General features: G+C 49.7%; 1 protein-coding gene and 1 long non-coding RNA gene across 2 annotated transcripts; both read left to right on the top strand.

Moving 5' to 3' along the window:
• Positions 1–1,622: 1,622 nt before the first annotated feature.
• Positions 1,623–3,580, top strand: LOC128814628 (uncharacterized). The gene is made up of 3 exons (XR_008439437.1): positions 1,623–1,931; positions 2,550–2,621; positions 2,945–3,580. It is a non-coding gene; the product is annotated as an uncharacterized LOC128814628 (long non-coding RNA).
• An 895-nt stretch (positions 3,581–4,475) lies between these two features.
• SHH (sonic hedgehog signaling molecule) lies at positions 4,476–14,502 on the top strand. The gene is made up of 3 exons (XM_053983391.1): positions 4,476–5,222; positions 9,993–10,254; positions 13,738–14,502. Exons 1-3 carry the CDS (start codon positions 4,914–4,916, stop codon positions 14,442–14,444), a joined length of 1,278 nt encoding a protein of 425 aa, XP_053839366.1. The 5' UTR covers positions 4,476–4,913; the 3' UTR covers positions 14,445–14,502.
• Positions 14,503–16,606: the final 2,104 nt, after the last annotated feature.

The following is a 16,606-nucleotide window of genomic DNA, read 5'->3' as shown; positions in this document are numbered from 1 at the left end:
CTCAGGGGTTACTCCCAACATCGAGCTCCCCTAGTGGCTGCTTCCCTCCCACCGTCCCCGCGGACAGAAACACCTCGCTTGGGATTTTCCCCATTCATGACCAGAAGGAAGTAACTGCAAAAGGGATGCAGATTACAATCCAAGAAGGAAAAAAAAAAAAAAATATACTCACAAACACCTGGGACTTTTGGAATGAGAAATAGTTGGGTTATTCAAGGAGAAATGAAAAGATCTAAAAGAGAAATGCAAGGGTTTCTCTATAAACCTATAATCAGACACTACATATTGCCCTGATGAAGATATAAGGAGACCTGTGGGAAATTCTGCTTTAAAGTTTGGTTCAACAGCAAATACACAACAAAACCTAGATAACAATGTCTTATGAATCATTCTGCCTACAAAAATTTTTGCATGTATGATGAAAGCCTCTATTGACCATATCCAAGACAATGATTAGCATTAATCCACTAGCAAATGGATATGAAAACTGCAAAATCAATGCACAGTTATTCTGGAAAGCAAATATTTTCTACTTCTCCATCATACAAAATGTTTTTTTTTTTCTTGTGGCAGAAATGCTCACAGACTAATGCCAGACTAAGGGGACAGCAAAGCTATACCAGGTTTCAGCTGCATGGCTCCCTGAATTTTGCTGTCAAACCAAAATGTGTGGAAAATTACGAGCTTAATTTTTCTTGTTGGTGCCAGGGTTTTGGGATTTTTGGTAGAAAATTCCATAGAACAAGAATTGTTCTGCTTGTTATTATAAAGATATAGTTGCCAACTAGCCAGGAATTCTGAACTGAAATTTCTAAGTTGATTTTCAAGATAGGTATTGCAATACCATGAGGATGGGCAACAGGGATGTGCACCAATTCCTTTAAAGAAAATGGGTTAACACTGCCATGAAGGAGGGTGGGGTATATAAAAGAATCAAACAAAACTTCAGGTGGAAATTCTTCCTGAGTCTCCTTCTATTTTCACCAGCTTTACTTTAGTATAACCTCTGTTCTCACTGAAGTTATTCATGATCTACTTCTCTGGCAATGATTGCTCTGATCCCAAATTTCTTGAGAAGTGCCACAGGTGCAAAGAGGCTACAAGAATGAAGCTTTCATGCTCCAAAAAAGGATAATTTATTTGAAAAATTATACATTAAGCATGAGGACAAATGTTGGCTATTAAAGATGATAAATAGTTAAGATCCAGTTAAAAGTCACACATCATTTGCATGTGTAGTTTTCTGTATTTTAAGATTCATCAACCAAAATTTATCAGTGCAAGGAAAATCTGGAAACTTCAAACGGCCACTGAGCAACCTCTCTTGCACAGTCTGAACCCTTCCTTAGCTTTATGCAGAGCCCACAGCCATCAGCAAATCCGGATTTCACAAAAAAAGAAGATGATGTCTGATTCTCAAAGAGGTTGTCTGGGGGTTGGGTGCATCCATCACTGCCCCTCTGCAGCCCGGGCTGGATGGGGATGGCCCAGGACAGTGCTGGCAATGGCGCCATGCGTGCCACCACAGTGAGAGCTTCCAGTGGGTTTGGCTGAGCCCCTGGAAGAGCCCGTGTGTCAGCGAGGAGTGCGGGGCCATGGGGCTCTGCTGGGTACTTGCACTGGGGTCAGTAGTGGGTGCTCCCAGGACTGTGGTGTGGATCAAGGTCTGGATGACCCAAGGGCCCCAGCGCTCCAGCAGGGCTCTGGGGGCTGCTGAGGAGCCTGGTGGCAGCTCCGCAGTGGACCTGGCGCTGTGGCAGGGCAGTGGAGCGAGCCACTTCCACTTAGGGGCCTCACTCAGGGGCCTCCCCGGCACCCTCACGCTGGGCAGCCCTGAGGGACACCGCGGCCCATGGGGACAGCAGCGGCTGCGGGCTCTGGACCCTCCTAAGAAGGCGTCGGTGCCGGCCGGGGGCTGCTGCTGCCTTGGGGTGCTTGCTGTGGCGGGGTGTGGGGCGGGCAGGGCTCGGCTCGGGGCTCCCCGGCAGCCCGGGGCCGGGGCCGGGGGCAGGGCCGGGACCCCCGCCCCCCGTGCTGCCGGGAGCGCGGAGCGGAGACTTGGGGGCTGTTGTTTTCCCAGAAGCTGTGGCATTTAAATAATAATTAAAAAGAAAGAAGAAAAGCTCCTCGTGGGCAGGAGAGGCAGGGCGCATCCCGGAGGCTCGGCGGGGCGGGCGGGAGCGCCGGCCCGGTTCCCCCGGCTTCCCCCGGTGTCCCCCTCGCACCCCCGGCTCCCCCCGCCCGGCTCCCGGCGGGGCCGCCGCCAGCTCCAGCCTGCGCTGAAGCTGAGCAGAGCCTCCCCGCTCCCCCAGCTCTGCTTTCTTTCACATCTAATTTGATAGGAGGGGGATTTCGAGCTTCCCACAGTTACAACTTTTCTTGATTTCTCCCTTCCCCCCCACCCACCCCCCCCCCACCCCCCCGCCCCGCGCATTTATTACTTGCATTTAATTAATTCCTTCTTTGCGTTTCCTTCCCTGTTAATCTTTGGGTGACTGCTTTGTACATATGGCAATCTGATAATGAGGGAGTTTGTCCTTATTCTCTAGATTTCTTCACTGCGATGTCCACCCATCTAGTGCCTGGGATATCGATCTTCTTCCCATGGGGAGGGGGACAAGGTAAGAGGGGTGATAAAAGTTTTGCAGTGTTCCACACCATTAAGGATAGCTTTTATTCCTTGGCGCTGTTTAATCAACTGTTATATCAAGTCATGCTGTTTAGGCAACCACATCAAAAGAACATACCCTCTTTTGTATAAATTATATATTCCTTGTATCTGTCTTCTCGCATGCACGCAGACGGCGAGATAAAACTTAAGTTTGTTTTTTAATAGCATGAAGCAGGTATTTAGCTGTTATACAACTTGTTTCTGCAACTAAGTTGGTTGATAACAACCTAGGAGCCAAGCTGCTGACTTTCTAACTTTTTACCCATTTCCAAGTCAAAACTCCTCAATTTAAAGATAGGAAAGAGAAATCGACGACTCACTGAAACTTCATAAAGAAACGTAAATAGCAGAAGAAAAGCATAGGCTAAAAAAGATGAAAGAGCACCAGTTAGAGTCGGCATGAGACCACTTCGGACCACTTCTTTTGCCACTTTTCTAAAGTTTACCTGAAAAGACCACTTTGTCCCTTGAAAAGTCCGTGCTGACCTGTTTGTTGCAGTTTACGGGTATACAACTTTTTTACCACTTAAAAACTGATTTTAAAGTCCATTTTCAAGGTTTAAGTTGATTACTACTCAACTCAGTGTCACAGACCGGAAAACTCCCATATAGTTGTTCACCCCAAAGAGCTCTTTTAATTTCTTTTTTTCCTTTTTATTTTTCTTTTTTAAACTCCACAACTTAAATAAAGGGGTTTTTTTGGTTTTTCTTTGGATGTGTTGTGCTTTTCTGAGAAAGTGGACTTTGAATTACTTTAGCACAGCGTCCTGGAATTTTTAAGAACTCCTAAAAAACTCCTGAAAGTTTCTAGATCCTAGGACAAATTGTATTTTCTGAGGAGCAGAAGCAAATGAGCACTTTGCAGGCAGAGAAGTGTTTGCTCATATGGGACTCTTCTGTTCTGTCTAACCTGCTCTATCAGCCTCATCTCTGCAATTTTGCTCGTCTCTCAACACCTTTGTCTGATTAGTAGCTTTTGGAGATCGGGATAAAGACATCACTTGCCACGCTGCATGAGATAACAATTAATTTAACATTAAACTTATCCCCTTTCCATTCACTTTGCTTGGATCGATCTCTGTTAATTGTGTTTGCGGATGCTTTCAACACTATGCTTTTCTTAAAAACTTAATGACACCCCGCAAGGAGGTGTAAGAGTCTAAAACGCTCCTCTCCGACTTTGACCAAAGAAACAAAGAATATAGCCCCAGCGTGCTCAAGAGACCATCTATTTTTAATCAGTTGACTATTCGTGCACTTCCGAAGATACGTTATTTTAAACTGGGTGATAGTCCTGATTTTATTTAAAAAAAAAAAAAAAAAAGTGCCACATTGCAGTTGTGTGATACACAAGTCAGACACACTAACTTCATTTAACTGCCGCTTCGCATCAGACCTGTTTCTGCTATTAAAGTGGTCATTTATCAGCTAAAAGGCGAGTGTGTTTAAAAATGTATGTCTTTGGGAGGGAGAGCAATCTCCCTTTCCAGGGGCAAGAAACCTGTTACAAAGCCATTTAGGTGGGTGCGCTCTGAAATGGCATTATTCCCCCCCGGGGCGTTAATATTACCCAAGTATGTTCCTATTTGCACGGCTCCCCGATAATTCGGCATTTTATTTAACCACAACTGCCCTTAGAAACTTGACTTGCACTGAAGCAGCCTGCTAATCTTAATTTTTTTCCCCTCTTTCAGAGAGGCATCTGTTCCTCTTGCTGACAAATGTACCATTCTGCCAAGAAAGTTTTTGGAGGAAAAAAAAAAAAAAAAAAAAAAAAAAAAAGAAAGAAAAAAAAAGCGTGTAATTGATGTTATCCCAAGAAAGCGCGATCTCCACCCCTCTCAGCTCCAAGCCCTTCAGGTAAAAGGAAAAAAAAAATCTTTCAAGAATTTGTTGCCTTTTTGAGGGTTAAAACATCAGAAGACAAGCTTGTCTCGCCTTGGCCAATCAGCTCTCGGCCCTGGCAGCTATAATATAGAACTAAAGGCAGACTCCTCTCACAAGCGTCTTGCTTTGCTACCATTAAAATCAGACCCTTTTTTTGTCTCTCGATTGCTGTCTCCCGACCAAACTCCGATGTGTTCCGTTATCAGCGACCTAAAGCCTGCCATTCCAGCACCTGTCTTGCTAGGGATCGGTGGATAGTATACGATTCAGAAAGCAGACAAGGACATAGGAGGAGAGAGAGCTCTAGAGAGACAGCCAGGGATAGGCACAGAGAGCTTTGAAGTAATTGGATTCAATGGACGAAATGCTGCTGTTGACAAGAATTCTCTTGGTGGGCTTCATCTGCGCTCTTTTAGTCTCCTCTGGGCTGACTTGTGGACCAGGCAGGGGCATTGGAAAAAGGAGACACCCCAAAAAGCTGACCCCTTTAGCCTATAAGCAGTTTATTCCCAATGTGGCAGAGAAGACCCTAGGGGCCAGTGGAAGATATGAAGGGAAGATCACAAGAAACTCCGAGAGATTTAAAGAACTAACCCCAAATTACAACCCTGACATTATTTTTAAGGATGAAGAGAACACGGGAGCTGACAGACTGATGACTCAGGTAGAGCCACAGAGATACCTGTATTTGTGTTTGTTAACCTCTCTGAGCAATCCTAAAGGACGCATCTGTCTTAGTATTTTTGAAAGCCCCCCCCTTTCCCTCTCCCCCTCCTCCCCCCGCCCCTCCAAACTCGACTAGTTTCCCCATTGAATGTAAATAACATCTATCCGGCCAAGTTAGCAGGGGCTGGAGCTGGAGCTGTTTGGATATTTGGTGGGGGAATCTGTGTGATACTTACAGTCATTACCGTGCCATGGCGTTCCCTGTAACTTGGTTAGAGATTGCTGTTTGCATTTGTCCCCAAGGATGCACTTTGATCAAACGAATTGCATACAGCTCAGAGGACCCCAAGTGTATAGTGACCGCCAGGCCACCCACTCATTATTACAAACGTAGTCCGCGGTTGCTGCGCCTGCTGACTTGATTTTTTTCTCTATAGATTTTATTTAATTCCTCTTTTTTCCCCCCTTTTCATTTCATTTTAACCTTCATTATTTTATTGTTGTCCTCGCGAGCATATTCTAAATTTAGTAGGCATGCAGTCGTGCACTCACAAAAGGCAGCTGAAGCCGGATCGACCATTCCTCATCTGATTCCGTATTATATAGCTCGTATTGCAATACCATCATCTGCAATTGTGCCCATCAGAGCGTAAATATATTGATATTTCTTTAAGGATGCTCGCCGCCAATGCTCTGGTACTTCCATAGGGGAGGGACTTACAACTTATCGGCATTGCATCACCTTCTGTTTTAAAAAATCTGATGGCACAAGGTTTACAACTGGGTAAATATTGGATTTCGGGTGGAATCGGATTGCGGAACTATTTTATGAAAAGAAAGAAAGAAAGAAAGAAAAAGATAAAGGTGAGAGAAAGAGAGAGAGAAAGAGAACCGCTCCGAGCGTCACCTCGTAATTATAATTCATGCTCAACAGAGAGCTCGGTGAAGTCAATTGCTCTGCCAATCCCGGAGTTTCAGAAACTACATGCAAGCTAGACACTGGAAATGGGTTTCCTCCAAATATAGGTCAACAGCGCTTTTTTAATATTAATACATTTAAGCCCCACCTTCAGTGCTAGAGCAGGACTCGCCTGGAAGAACTAGGCGGGGAGTGGACGCGGGGAAGGGGGGGTGGGGGGTGGAATTTCCCAAACTCTCCCCGTTCCTCGGCCTGATTTTCCGCACGTTGCCGGGTCTCCCGGGGCGAGGGACCGGCGGCCGCCACCATCTCCTCCCGACCACCTTAAATCGCACCGCACCTCGGAGCGCGGCGGCGCCTCCGCCCGCCGCCGCCGCCGCCGCCGCCGCCGCCGCCGCCCCGCGCAGGGGTGCGGAGCGGAGCGGAGCGGGTGCCGGTCCCTGCTCGGGCGCGGCCCGCGCCCCTCCGCGCATCCGCGGTCCTCCGCCCCCGCTGCCTCCGGAGCCGCATCTCTCGCATTTTCAGCTCCACTTACTCCCCTCGCGTATCGATCGCGGCGGCTCGGGTTTCACCCTTCCCTCCGCAGCCCGGCGGCAGCGGCGGCGGCGGCGGCTCCGCGGGAGACGGGCTCCCGCCGGGGCTCGGCTCATCCCTCCCTGCGCGGCTGCGCCGGTGCGTGTGCGCGGCGGAGCGGAGCGGAGCGGGGCGGCGGGCGCGGGGGGAGCCGGGGCACGGTCGGGAGCGGTGGGCTACGGGCCGGGGGCGGACTGCGGGCTGACCCCGGCCCCGCGGCTCTCCCGGGGCACGCTGCGCCGGCTACGCGGCTGGCCGCTCCCGCTGCATTAGCTGGCAGCGTCTGAACTCCTGACCTTCTGTCAACTTCCCTCAGACGAACGAAACGAAAACAAATACTTTCCCCCCCCTCCTCCTTCAGTTCTTGTTCCCGTGCCTTAGACACAAAAGGGGGGAGGTGGGCTGAAAGCGGCGGGGCCGGGGAGGCCGCAGGGCCGGGTACCCGGCGGCAAAGAGGGGAGCGAGGTCGGGGAGCGAGCGGAGCTCCGGTACCCCTGGGCCAGGCAGGGAGCGGGGAAGCGGAGCGGGGCCGGGCAGCGAGCGGACTGGTTGCCCTCGCTCCCCGTTGCCCGGGCACGGCCGGGTCCTCGGCGACCCGGGGTGCGGTCTTGCCACTGGCCTCCCTGCCTTGCTTTCCTCTCCTTCCCTCTCTCGCTCGGCCAGCAACCTCTCGTTAAATCCCAGCCTTTAAACGCCGGCTTCGGGAGCCCTTCAACCATGGAGAGATCTTTCATGGACAGAATCGTTAAACTTGCAGAGTGGTTGCCGAATGCATTAGTCGCTAGTTAATATTAACTTCTGAAGAGGTGGGGGGGAACGCAAACAGAGGTAGGTAAGTCAGGTTCTCAACTTTGCAGGTGACACCAGCAGTTTGCTAAGGGCTCCCCCCTTCCTCCCTTTCCTCCCCCCAACCCCGGCCATTGGCTGGATTGGGGAGAGAGATAAGGAGGCCAGGTCAGTATGATAAAGCTGGAATTTGTATGAAATAAAATAGCAATCTCGTGTAATGCAGGCACACAACTAGTGCGTGATGTGAGGAATTTAGAGATCAACTTGGCATTTAGGAAGCCCACCAGGTTGTTTACACTGACAGGTACCTGTTAAGTGTTTCCTTCAAGCAATTCATTTGTGAAGAGATTAGGAGCTGGCAGGAGAGGGCTTGTTGAACAACTTTGCCTCCACACAAAGCGTTAGTGGAGGCAGCCCTGCTGAGCTTCACGGTGGCTGAACAGAATTGGGCTTGATTTGTGGCACACGACCCGATGAATTAATAAATAGTCTGGGCTTCACGGCTTTTGACTCTGACAATCCAGCTCAAGCAATATAAAAGGGAGAAAAGTCCTTTAGGAGGCCGTTTCTTCTTCTTTATTCCGCCTGGAGCCGGGAAGGGGTGTTGGCAGGGCCGGAGCGGCCAGAGCCCCTCGGCGCTGCGCGCACCGCTGTCCGCGTCCCTGCCCGCGCCCGCTCCTCCCGTGCGGGGCAAGACATCGCCGTGTCGCGCAGTGCTGTCGCCTTATCACCAGCTGAGACGTTTGATCCTTCTCCCCCTTTCCCCTGTAAATCAGTGAAGGAGCGTATCTATCCACTCAGGTGTGAGAGGGAGAGAGAAAAAAAAAAAAAAAAATCAAACTCAACTTCCTTGTACTACTGCACTTTGCTGCCGGGAACGGTGCCGAAACCCAAACACCCGTCTCTCTCCATAAAACGGTAGGCCAGAGAGTCCAAAGTGAGCTCATGACTGTGTTTTATATCTCTCGGGGAATTTTATATCTCTTTATATCAACCTGTGTGTTGCTGGAATCACTTTTATGGCTCTTGGTGAACACATGGGAACTTCCTTGCTAAGCAACCTTATCACGTCCCTAAAAGTAGCGTCGTCGGAGTAATAGAGAAGCTTTGCCTTCCTGGGAGCTGTGAAAGGGGGACTTCGTGGTCTGTTATTGGCTGTGCTGTGAGCACGCTGGGGAGAATGGTCCTGCAGAAGGCCAAGCATACCAGTCAGGCCAGCAAAAGTGTGGGAAGAGCAGCTTACTGCATCCCGCCGTGGCTTACAGGCACATCGGTATTTGCATCAAGAGAATAACATCGGGTATAGCCACGGGTTGTTTTCCTCACAAAAAGGAGGAAGAAAGCTGGCAGTGTGTGTCTTTCTAACTCTGTACCTTTAGTCAAGTGCTTTTCAATGCTTTCGGTGCTGATTTCCTGTTTCTGCCGGGCTCAGAATCCTTTTCCCCGGTCGCCACTGTGTCTATTCCCCGCCTGGCTAAGATGGGAATCTCCCCAAAACTTTCAGGGTTTCAGCTCATCTCTTTTCCTCACTTTCCCCCGTCCTTAGGGGTCATTACTCGACCCCTACATGCTCCTGGTGCTGCTGGGCCCAGTTCAGCCCGGGGAAGGCTGGTGGCTCTGGAGGGTCAATGAAAAACCCTGCAGTACTTTCTCCACGAAGTTGGAAGGGTTTCACTCCACACAAAGGGGCTCCCAGCTTGCATAGAATCCCTGCTCCGCTTAACTTCCCTCCTTGGCCCTCCCTTGCTTTTCATCTTCTCACTAAGAGCTATATTATTGTATGGATTTGCTCGGCTTTGTAGGCGAGCGCCGATATATGTTTGAAGCAGAGTGAATGCTCCCAGCCCATGCAGCTTTGAGGGCTCTAATGAGTGATGGGCGAAGGGAGAGAAGAAAAAAAACACCCCTCCCTCCAGAACATAAAGGCTGTTAACATGTATTGATACCCTTTTCAACACAGAATTAAGCTGAAAAGACCCGCAGAGACATTCCAGGGGGGAATCCGTGACTCTGAGATATATGGCGAGTGTTTGTTCTGGGCAGAAACTTTGCTCTCGGGAAGGGACAGGGCACTTAGCGGCAGGAATTTGCTCCGTGCAGGTGGCTTTGAATCGCCACGCTCACACCCCAGCGCCGGCAGAGGGGGTCCCCCTGTCCCTGCAGCAGGTGCCAGGGCAGGGAAAAGGTCCGTCCCTGTGGGTCTTCGTGGTTTTTGATCCTCTGTTCATCCCGTGTCCCCAGGTTTCACTCTTCTCCTCCTCAGCTACCTCCCCGTCCCTCCCTGGCAGCGGGGGAGAAGGTGGTCAGCTCCGGCTGAGCCCATCCTGGGGCACGTTTGGCGGGGAGGTCAGGAATGCCGCCTCTTTGGCTGGAAAGAGAAGCAGAATGTGGCCCAAGGGGGTATAGATAACGAAGGGGGGGGGGGGGTGTTCCCCTGGCTGCAGCACCCCCACAATGACCCTTTCCTATCTGCCCGTATCCCCGCAGCGCTGCAAGGACAAGCTGAACGCTCTGGCGATCTCGGTGATGAACCAGTGGCCCGGGGTAAAGCTGCGGGTAACCGAGGGCTGGGACGAGGACGGCCACCACTCCGAGGAGTCCCTGCACTACGAGGGCCGCGCCGTGGACATCACCACCTCGGACCGGGACCGCAGCAAATACGGCATGCTAGCCCGCCTGGCCGTCGAGGCTGGCTTCGACTGGGTCTACTACGAATCCAAGGCGCACATCCACTGCTCCGTCAAAGCAGGTAAGGCGGGCAGCCTGCCCAGGGACGTGTCGAGGTGGGGAGACACCCCCGGGCCACGACTCAGCGCCCTAGAGCCTTCTGTCGCCTGTCTCTGCCGCGGGGCTCCCTCCTCTCGTCCCCGCAGGGTCCCCATCACCCGGCCTGCCCCGCCGGGGCTCCTGCAGAGCCCCGAGGGCGCAGCCGGCCTTCCCCCCGCCTCTTAACGACCCCGTAGGAGGAAAGGAAAGAGTGAGGGGGAAAGAAAAAACAAAGCCCAGCCAGCTGCAGCAGTTTTTCACAGCACTTTCATTTGGGTGATTTGCTTGGCCAGCCTTCCCACGAGAGCTGCGTCGCAGCCACACACCCTTCTCCTCCCCCCGTGGGGTCTGATGCTTTCCCCATCCAAGGAGCATGTTCAACACAAACACTCGTGGCCGTCTCCAGCCGCCTCTCTGGCTGCACGCCTTACTCGCGAGTGCTAATCTCCAAGTGGGAGCCGGCCAGGAAAATAAATAAGTAACGTGGTCCCCAGCCTCCTTCAGCGGTAGCCGCTAGGAAATTCCCAGATAGGGATACACATACACATAAATTTTTTTCCTCCCCTCCCCTGTGCTTACAACGCCACACGCTGTCTCAACCCGGGAACAGCTCGCAAGAAATCCCCGACTCGCAGAGTTTCTTTTCTTGACACTTGACACGTTTTTTGGTGGGGCAAATCTGTCAGCGAGTGACAGCCCCCAGCTCCACCACCTCCATCCATCCATCCAGCTGTATGACATCGAAAGCTCTTTTTAAGAGCATACTCTAGCTCAGCAACCTGCTGGATGTGTCAGGAGACACTTGGCTGCAAAAGAAAACAATGGGTTTTCTTTAAATATAGCCGTTTGCTTTGAACCCAGCAGCCCCATGGCAGGGAAACCAGCCCTGCCCTGTCGTGCCCACCTGCAGGAGGGGTTCATGTCCTCCACTCCAACTCAGAGCTCCCCAGAGGCTGAGCACCTCTCCTGGCCCCATGTGGGCTTTGTCCTGAGAGCCTGCTACTGCTTTTGTTCAGCTCCTGGGTCCTTTCTAGCCGAAAAGAGGCCCTGCAAAGCTGTCAGCTGCGTGGAGATCTGAAACACCCCTTTCAATAGCCAAGATGGGCTTTGTAGCACAAGGTGTCCGATTGTGGCGCCCGGTGACCTTAGCCCAGGAGCACCTCCTAATCCACCCCAGGGGTATTTCACAGGAGAGGAGCCACCCCAAGCTGCTCATTGAGATTCGGCACACAAGGACTCGGGGGCAATATTTGGAGGGTGTCAGGCAGGGTCGTGTGACTGTATGAGGCAGGCTGAAGGGAGCAGGCTTGAATTCCGCTCTCTCAGCCTGATCTTAAACTGTCCAAACCTCATTTCATGACAGAGCATCTCATGAGAAGATTAAATCCCATAATGCCAGCAGGAAGATTCTTTATCTAGATCTCTGTTTGCAAAAAGTATGATCCAGGAGACTGGAATGCAAAGAAGAGTTCCCCCAAGGCTTGAATTATTGTCACCAGAACAGAGGAGGGAGAGGCAGGGGTGGTAAAAGGGACATTGATAATGCGCTACAGCAAGTATTTAGAGCAAGCTTCTACATTTAAAATTCAAATACAGATCTTGAGTGCCTTGGAAAAGTGGCTCTGCTGTGCAAATAGTGCTTGGAAGGTCCTGGGTTTTTTGGAGAGTATGTGTGTGAATTGGCACATAGGGTTTCTGCACCTGAACAAATAGGGAGGGGGAGAAAAGGGGGGGAAGAAGCTGGGAAAAAAATGGAAGTGTCCTCTCTTCCAAGAGTGTCTGCATTTATTACATGAATCAGAATGACAATGCTGATCCTTTATTGGATTTTAATTAGAGAACCCAAACAAGTGCTGCTCAAAGAAGCAGATTTTCACACCTCTGCCAATTCACTGGCATGTTTGTAGAGCTGCTACACTACTACATCTATTCATCAAGTCCCTGAATATGCAAACAAAGCTCTAGCCAGACCTTTACTGCCAGCTTGTAGGAAGGTGTAGTTTACTAGCAGAGGCCTCCACATAAAGCACATAGCTTGTTTGTTGCCATGTCCTCCCTGAAGAGGGAGGCCTTGGAGATCTTGCTGCTTCATTTCTGAAGGAGAAGTGATAAAGTCATTAGCAAATCAATAACAGTCTAATTTTCACTCTTCCTGTCCTTCCTGAGAAAGTCATTAGGAGACACTCCAAGGATTTGTTTAAATCATAGGAATTTCAGTAGCAGTCACAGAGGCAAAATATAAAATCTGTCCATCTTTAGGAGCTAAATCACCAGGTCTTTTAACTGGTATAGGAAGTAACTGAGAGAAAGCAGGGAAAGGCAAGGGAGGGATGGAGAATCTCAACAGCTGTAGACACTTGCAACCTATAACCCAATATTTAAAAAAACAGAGTGGTTAGGAACACTGCAAGTCCCTCTGTTAAGACCGAGATCAGCCTGGAGCTCAGCAGACTTTTTTCCCACCACCCCACAGGTGGCTGAGCTTCCAAAAAGTGATTTGCAAGAGAGACAGAGTCGTATTGCTACTTTTGCTTTCTTTAAGTCTGAGATTGTTCCTCTCAGTAGCACAGGAAAGCAGCAACAGCTGCTCTAAACTCTGAGTAACTCCCAAGAGAGCTGGAGAAGGTGGAGGAGGCTTTTGCTTGGGCCTGGCACAGGTGTTGGGCTGCGCTGGGACCACACACTCTGAGATAGAAAAGAGCATGCTTCTTCTAGGGGGGAAGGAGAGGTCTCTTTCTTTTTTGAGAGATTGAAGCAGAGTGCTGGAGATGCCAGGCAGGGGTGCTGCCTGAGTGTGGGATGTGCCCAGTAGCTACCATTCTGATCAGGAAGGCTGGAGGCAGCATGGGGGCTTGTGCAGCACTGTGCAGGGGGATTTGGGAAATTTGGGTTGCTGCTTTGCAGTGGCAAAATTTGTGTGCACCTCGGGCAAAGTCTGCTCCTGTTCTCTGCTGTTTGCTGCCCTAGATGTGCTCCTTGAGTAAGAGCTGAGTGAGGACCCTGAGCATTGAGAGCACAGGCACTTGCTTACAGAAGATACTTTATGCCAGCAAAACCACTCGGCTTTGAAAGTCTGCAAGTTATCTAGCATCAGGTGTCAGTGCAGGGTAAACAGTAGCCAAATGGGAACTTCTTCCAGAAGAGATTTTGTTCTGGATCAGTTTTCTCAGTGGAAATATTTTGGCTCATTTCCTTTATGAGACAAATCACTCCTGTAACTCCTAATCCAGAGGAGATTTTGCACTGGCTCAAATCTGGCAGGAAAGGGATTCTCAATGGACCCACTGAGTGCAAATGGGGCGTGTTCATAGAAGAGGGTGGAGGAATTTCAGAGGGGTGTCTGGCTGTGTCCTGAGCTTTCTTGGTGGGTTGGGGTGGCTGAGGAAGTGATAAATTGCTGCATGCCCCTGTGTCCCAGCCCGGCATGTGTCTCTTCTAACCCTGCTGTGCCTCTCTCCTTGCACAGAAAACTCAGTGGCGGCCAAATCTGGGGGTTGCTTCCCTGGCTCGGCCACGGTGCACCTGGAGAAAGGTGGGACCAAGCTGGTGAAGGACCTGAGGCCTGGAGACAGGGTGCTGGTGGCCGACACGGAGGGCCGTCTGCTCTACAGCGACTTCCTCACCTTCCTCGACCGCGAGGACGGCTCCCACAAGCTCTTCTACGTCATCGAGACCCGGCAGCCCCGGGCCCGGCTGCTGCTGACGGCCGCCCACCTCCTCTTCGTGGCGCCCCAGCAGAACCAGTCTCAGGCGGGGACCGCCAGCAGCCGGGCGCTGTTTGCCAGCCGCGTGCGGCCGGGCCAGCGCGTCTTCGTGCTGGGCGAGGGCGGGCAGCAGCTGCTGCCGGCGGCCGTGCACCGCGTGTCGCTGCGGGAGGAGGTGTCGGGCGCCTACGCGCCGCTCACCGCCCAGGGCACCATCCTCATCGACCGCGTGCTGGCCTCGTGCTACGCCGTCATCGAGGAGCACAGCTGGGCGCACTGGGCCTTCGCTCCCTTCCGCCTGCTCCAGGCCGTGCTGGCCGCCCTCTGTCCCTCCGCGGTGGGGTCCCCGATGGGAGACCCCACGGCCCCCGGCATCCACTGGTACTCTCGGCTCCTCTACCACATCGGCAGCTGGGTGCTGGATAGTGACTCTCTGCACCCGCTGGGCATGATGGTGTCATCCAGCTGAGGGGACCCCGCGCCATCCCGACCGCCCGCCAGGCTCCAACGGAGAGACAGAGACACGGAGGGAGAGAGAGAGAGAGAGAAAGGAGAAAAAAAAAAAAAAAAAAAGGAAAAAAAAAGAAAAGAAAAAACTAAAAGAAAAAAAAAAGAAAAAAATACATATTTTTAAAAGAGAGCACGGATTAAGACTTAAAAATAATAATAATAAAATAATAATAATTAAGTAGGACAGTCCAAAGTAGACTTAAAGGGAAACAAAGACCCCTGGAAGTTCTGTTCTGTTTAGTTTATAAATATATATATATTTTTATTTGTTCTTTTGTTTTGTTTGTTGGTTTTTGTTTTTTTTTTTTCCTCCTCTCCTGGATATTTATTTCTTTGGTATTTTGAATAGATGTTTTAAATGATATGAACCGGACCTTCAAGAGCCTTAAATAGTTTCTTTGATAATTTATTATCATGTGAACTGTACTCACAGGGGAAAAAATTATTTTGTGAGGCCAAGCAAAACTGCGCAGAGTCTATTTTTCTACATGTCACGTGTGTCCTGACTTTCAGAAAGCAAAATTCTGTACTTTCCCATCTCTCCATTACATTGCTCCTTCATTTCAGCAAGTCTAAAAAACAAGCAAACAAACAAACAAACACACATAAAAAAGACAAACTTCATGGGGGTCCGTAAATTATATTTTTATACACAGAATTGTAAATTAGATTTTTTTGAGAGATCAATACTTAACTGAATCACATTTCGTTTTTTGAAATAGTGTAAAATATGAGAATATATTATTTTAATTTAAATAGTTTCAAATGTAACATCATTTCCTGTATTGTTTTCCATGTTTTGCTTTGTAAAAACATCATTTGGCCACGTTCATGGAAGTTCATGGAAGTCAAGACTGTTACACAAACTTTTTATTTGCAAAAACCGTAAGAAACTTTGTTATTTTTAACTTCAGAAAAAGTTTATTAGAAAATAATATTTTTAAAAAAGCGCACATGGCGGCAATTCTGTGACGATGGAGATGGTAGTTTGTACAGAGGGGGGAAAAGGATGTTTTGCATTAATAAATTGAGAAATAACTGCTGTAAATTTACTAAAATGTATTTTTGAATATTTTGTAATAGTTTTAATAGTTTTATAGAAATAAAATGTGCCATGCACAGTTTGGTTAGTATATAATAACTAAGAGTTCCTGGTGCATCCCATTTTTTTTTCCTTTTTGCTTATTGGTTTAGGAAACATGATGCCTAAATGAGTGCCCGTTATTTTATTTAGATGTGTTGCTTATAACATTTAATTTTGGTACTTTAATTAAGGAAACGAATCCATCACATCTGTGCATAACCTGGAATCTCTTGTACTGACAGTAGAACCTCACTTATTTGCACGAGCGACCGGCAGACGGGTTTCCCTTTGCCAGAGCCCTGGCTCCCCATCCCTGCTCAGGCGATGCTCCTCTCTTCCAGCTCCAGCCCCAACTCCACGTCCACTTCCCAGTCTGGAATGGAGACTGTGGATGCCTCTTAACATTGATTTCTGAGGGTGCTAAATCAAGTTTTCCCTTTGAAGCGCATTAATACGGAGGCAGGCAGCTGCCTTCACCTTGTGACAACCGCGGGATTTTGGTGGGCTTCAATTTGGGTGCCCAGAAGATGGAAATCTGAGGGAGAGACATTGACTTTGGTGAGTTAGAGGGATTCATGTGGCTGGTGCTGGAAGAAGGAGACAGCCACCAGATTTCACTGGCCACTTTGAGTAACAGCACAGAGTTTGTGGCCACTGAGAACAGAGCAAAACACCCTTTGCAAAACAAACAAAAGGATAAAGATTTGCTCATTTATCCTGAGAGACATTCCTTAGCTGTAATGCAGGAGTCTGTCCCGAGCCACCCATGGGTGAATGTGCTGGAGATGTGTTTTAGGAGCTGAGTGCACTGGGGACAGTGCTTCATCCCCTGCCTGGTCCCAGCCCCAACCCACCCCGAGGGGATCATCCTTGACAGGTGCTGATCAGTGAGGTTCTGCTGCACCGTGTGCTCCTCCATGGAGGGTTTCCAGGATCCCTTTAAAAATTTTGCAAAACATTGTGTGTGCCTGTGTGTGCGCATCTGCGATGGGACCGTGCCGGAAGGGAGCTTGCCTTGAATGTCTTCTCACCTTTTC

This window comes from Vidua macroura, chromosome 1 (genome assembly GCF_024509145.1).
Source record: "Vidua macroura isolate BioBank_ID:100142 chromosome 1, ASM2450914v1, whole genome shotgun sequence".
Lineage (NCBI taxonomy): Eukaryota > Metazoa > Chordata > Aves > Passeriformes > Viduidae > Vidua > Vidua macroura.
Note: the sequence above shows the minus strand (reverse complement) of the source record. Positions and strands in the feature narration are given on the sequence as shown.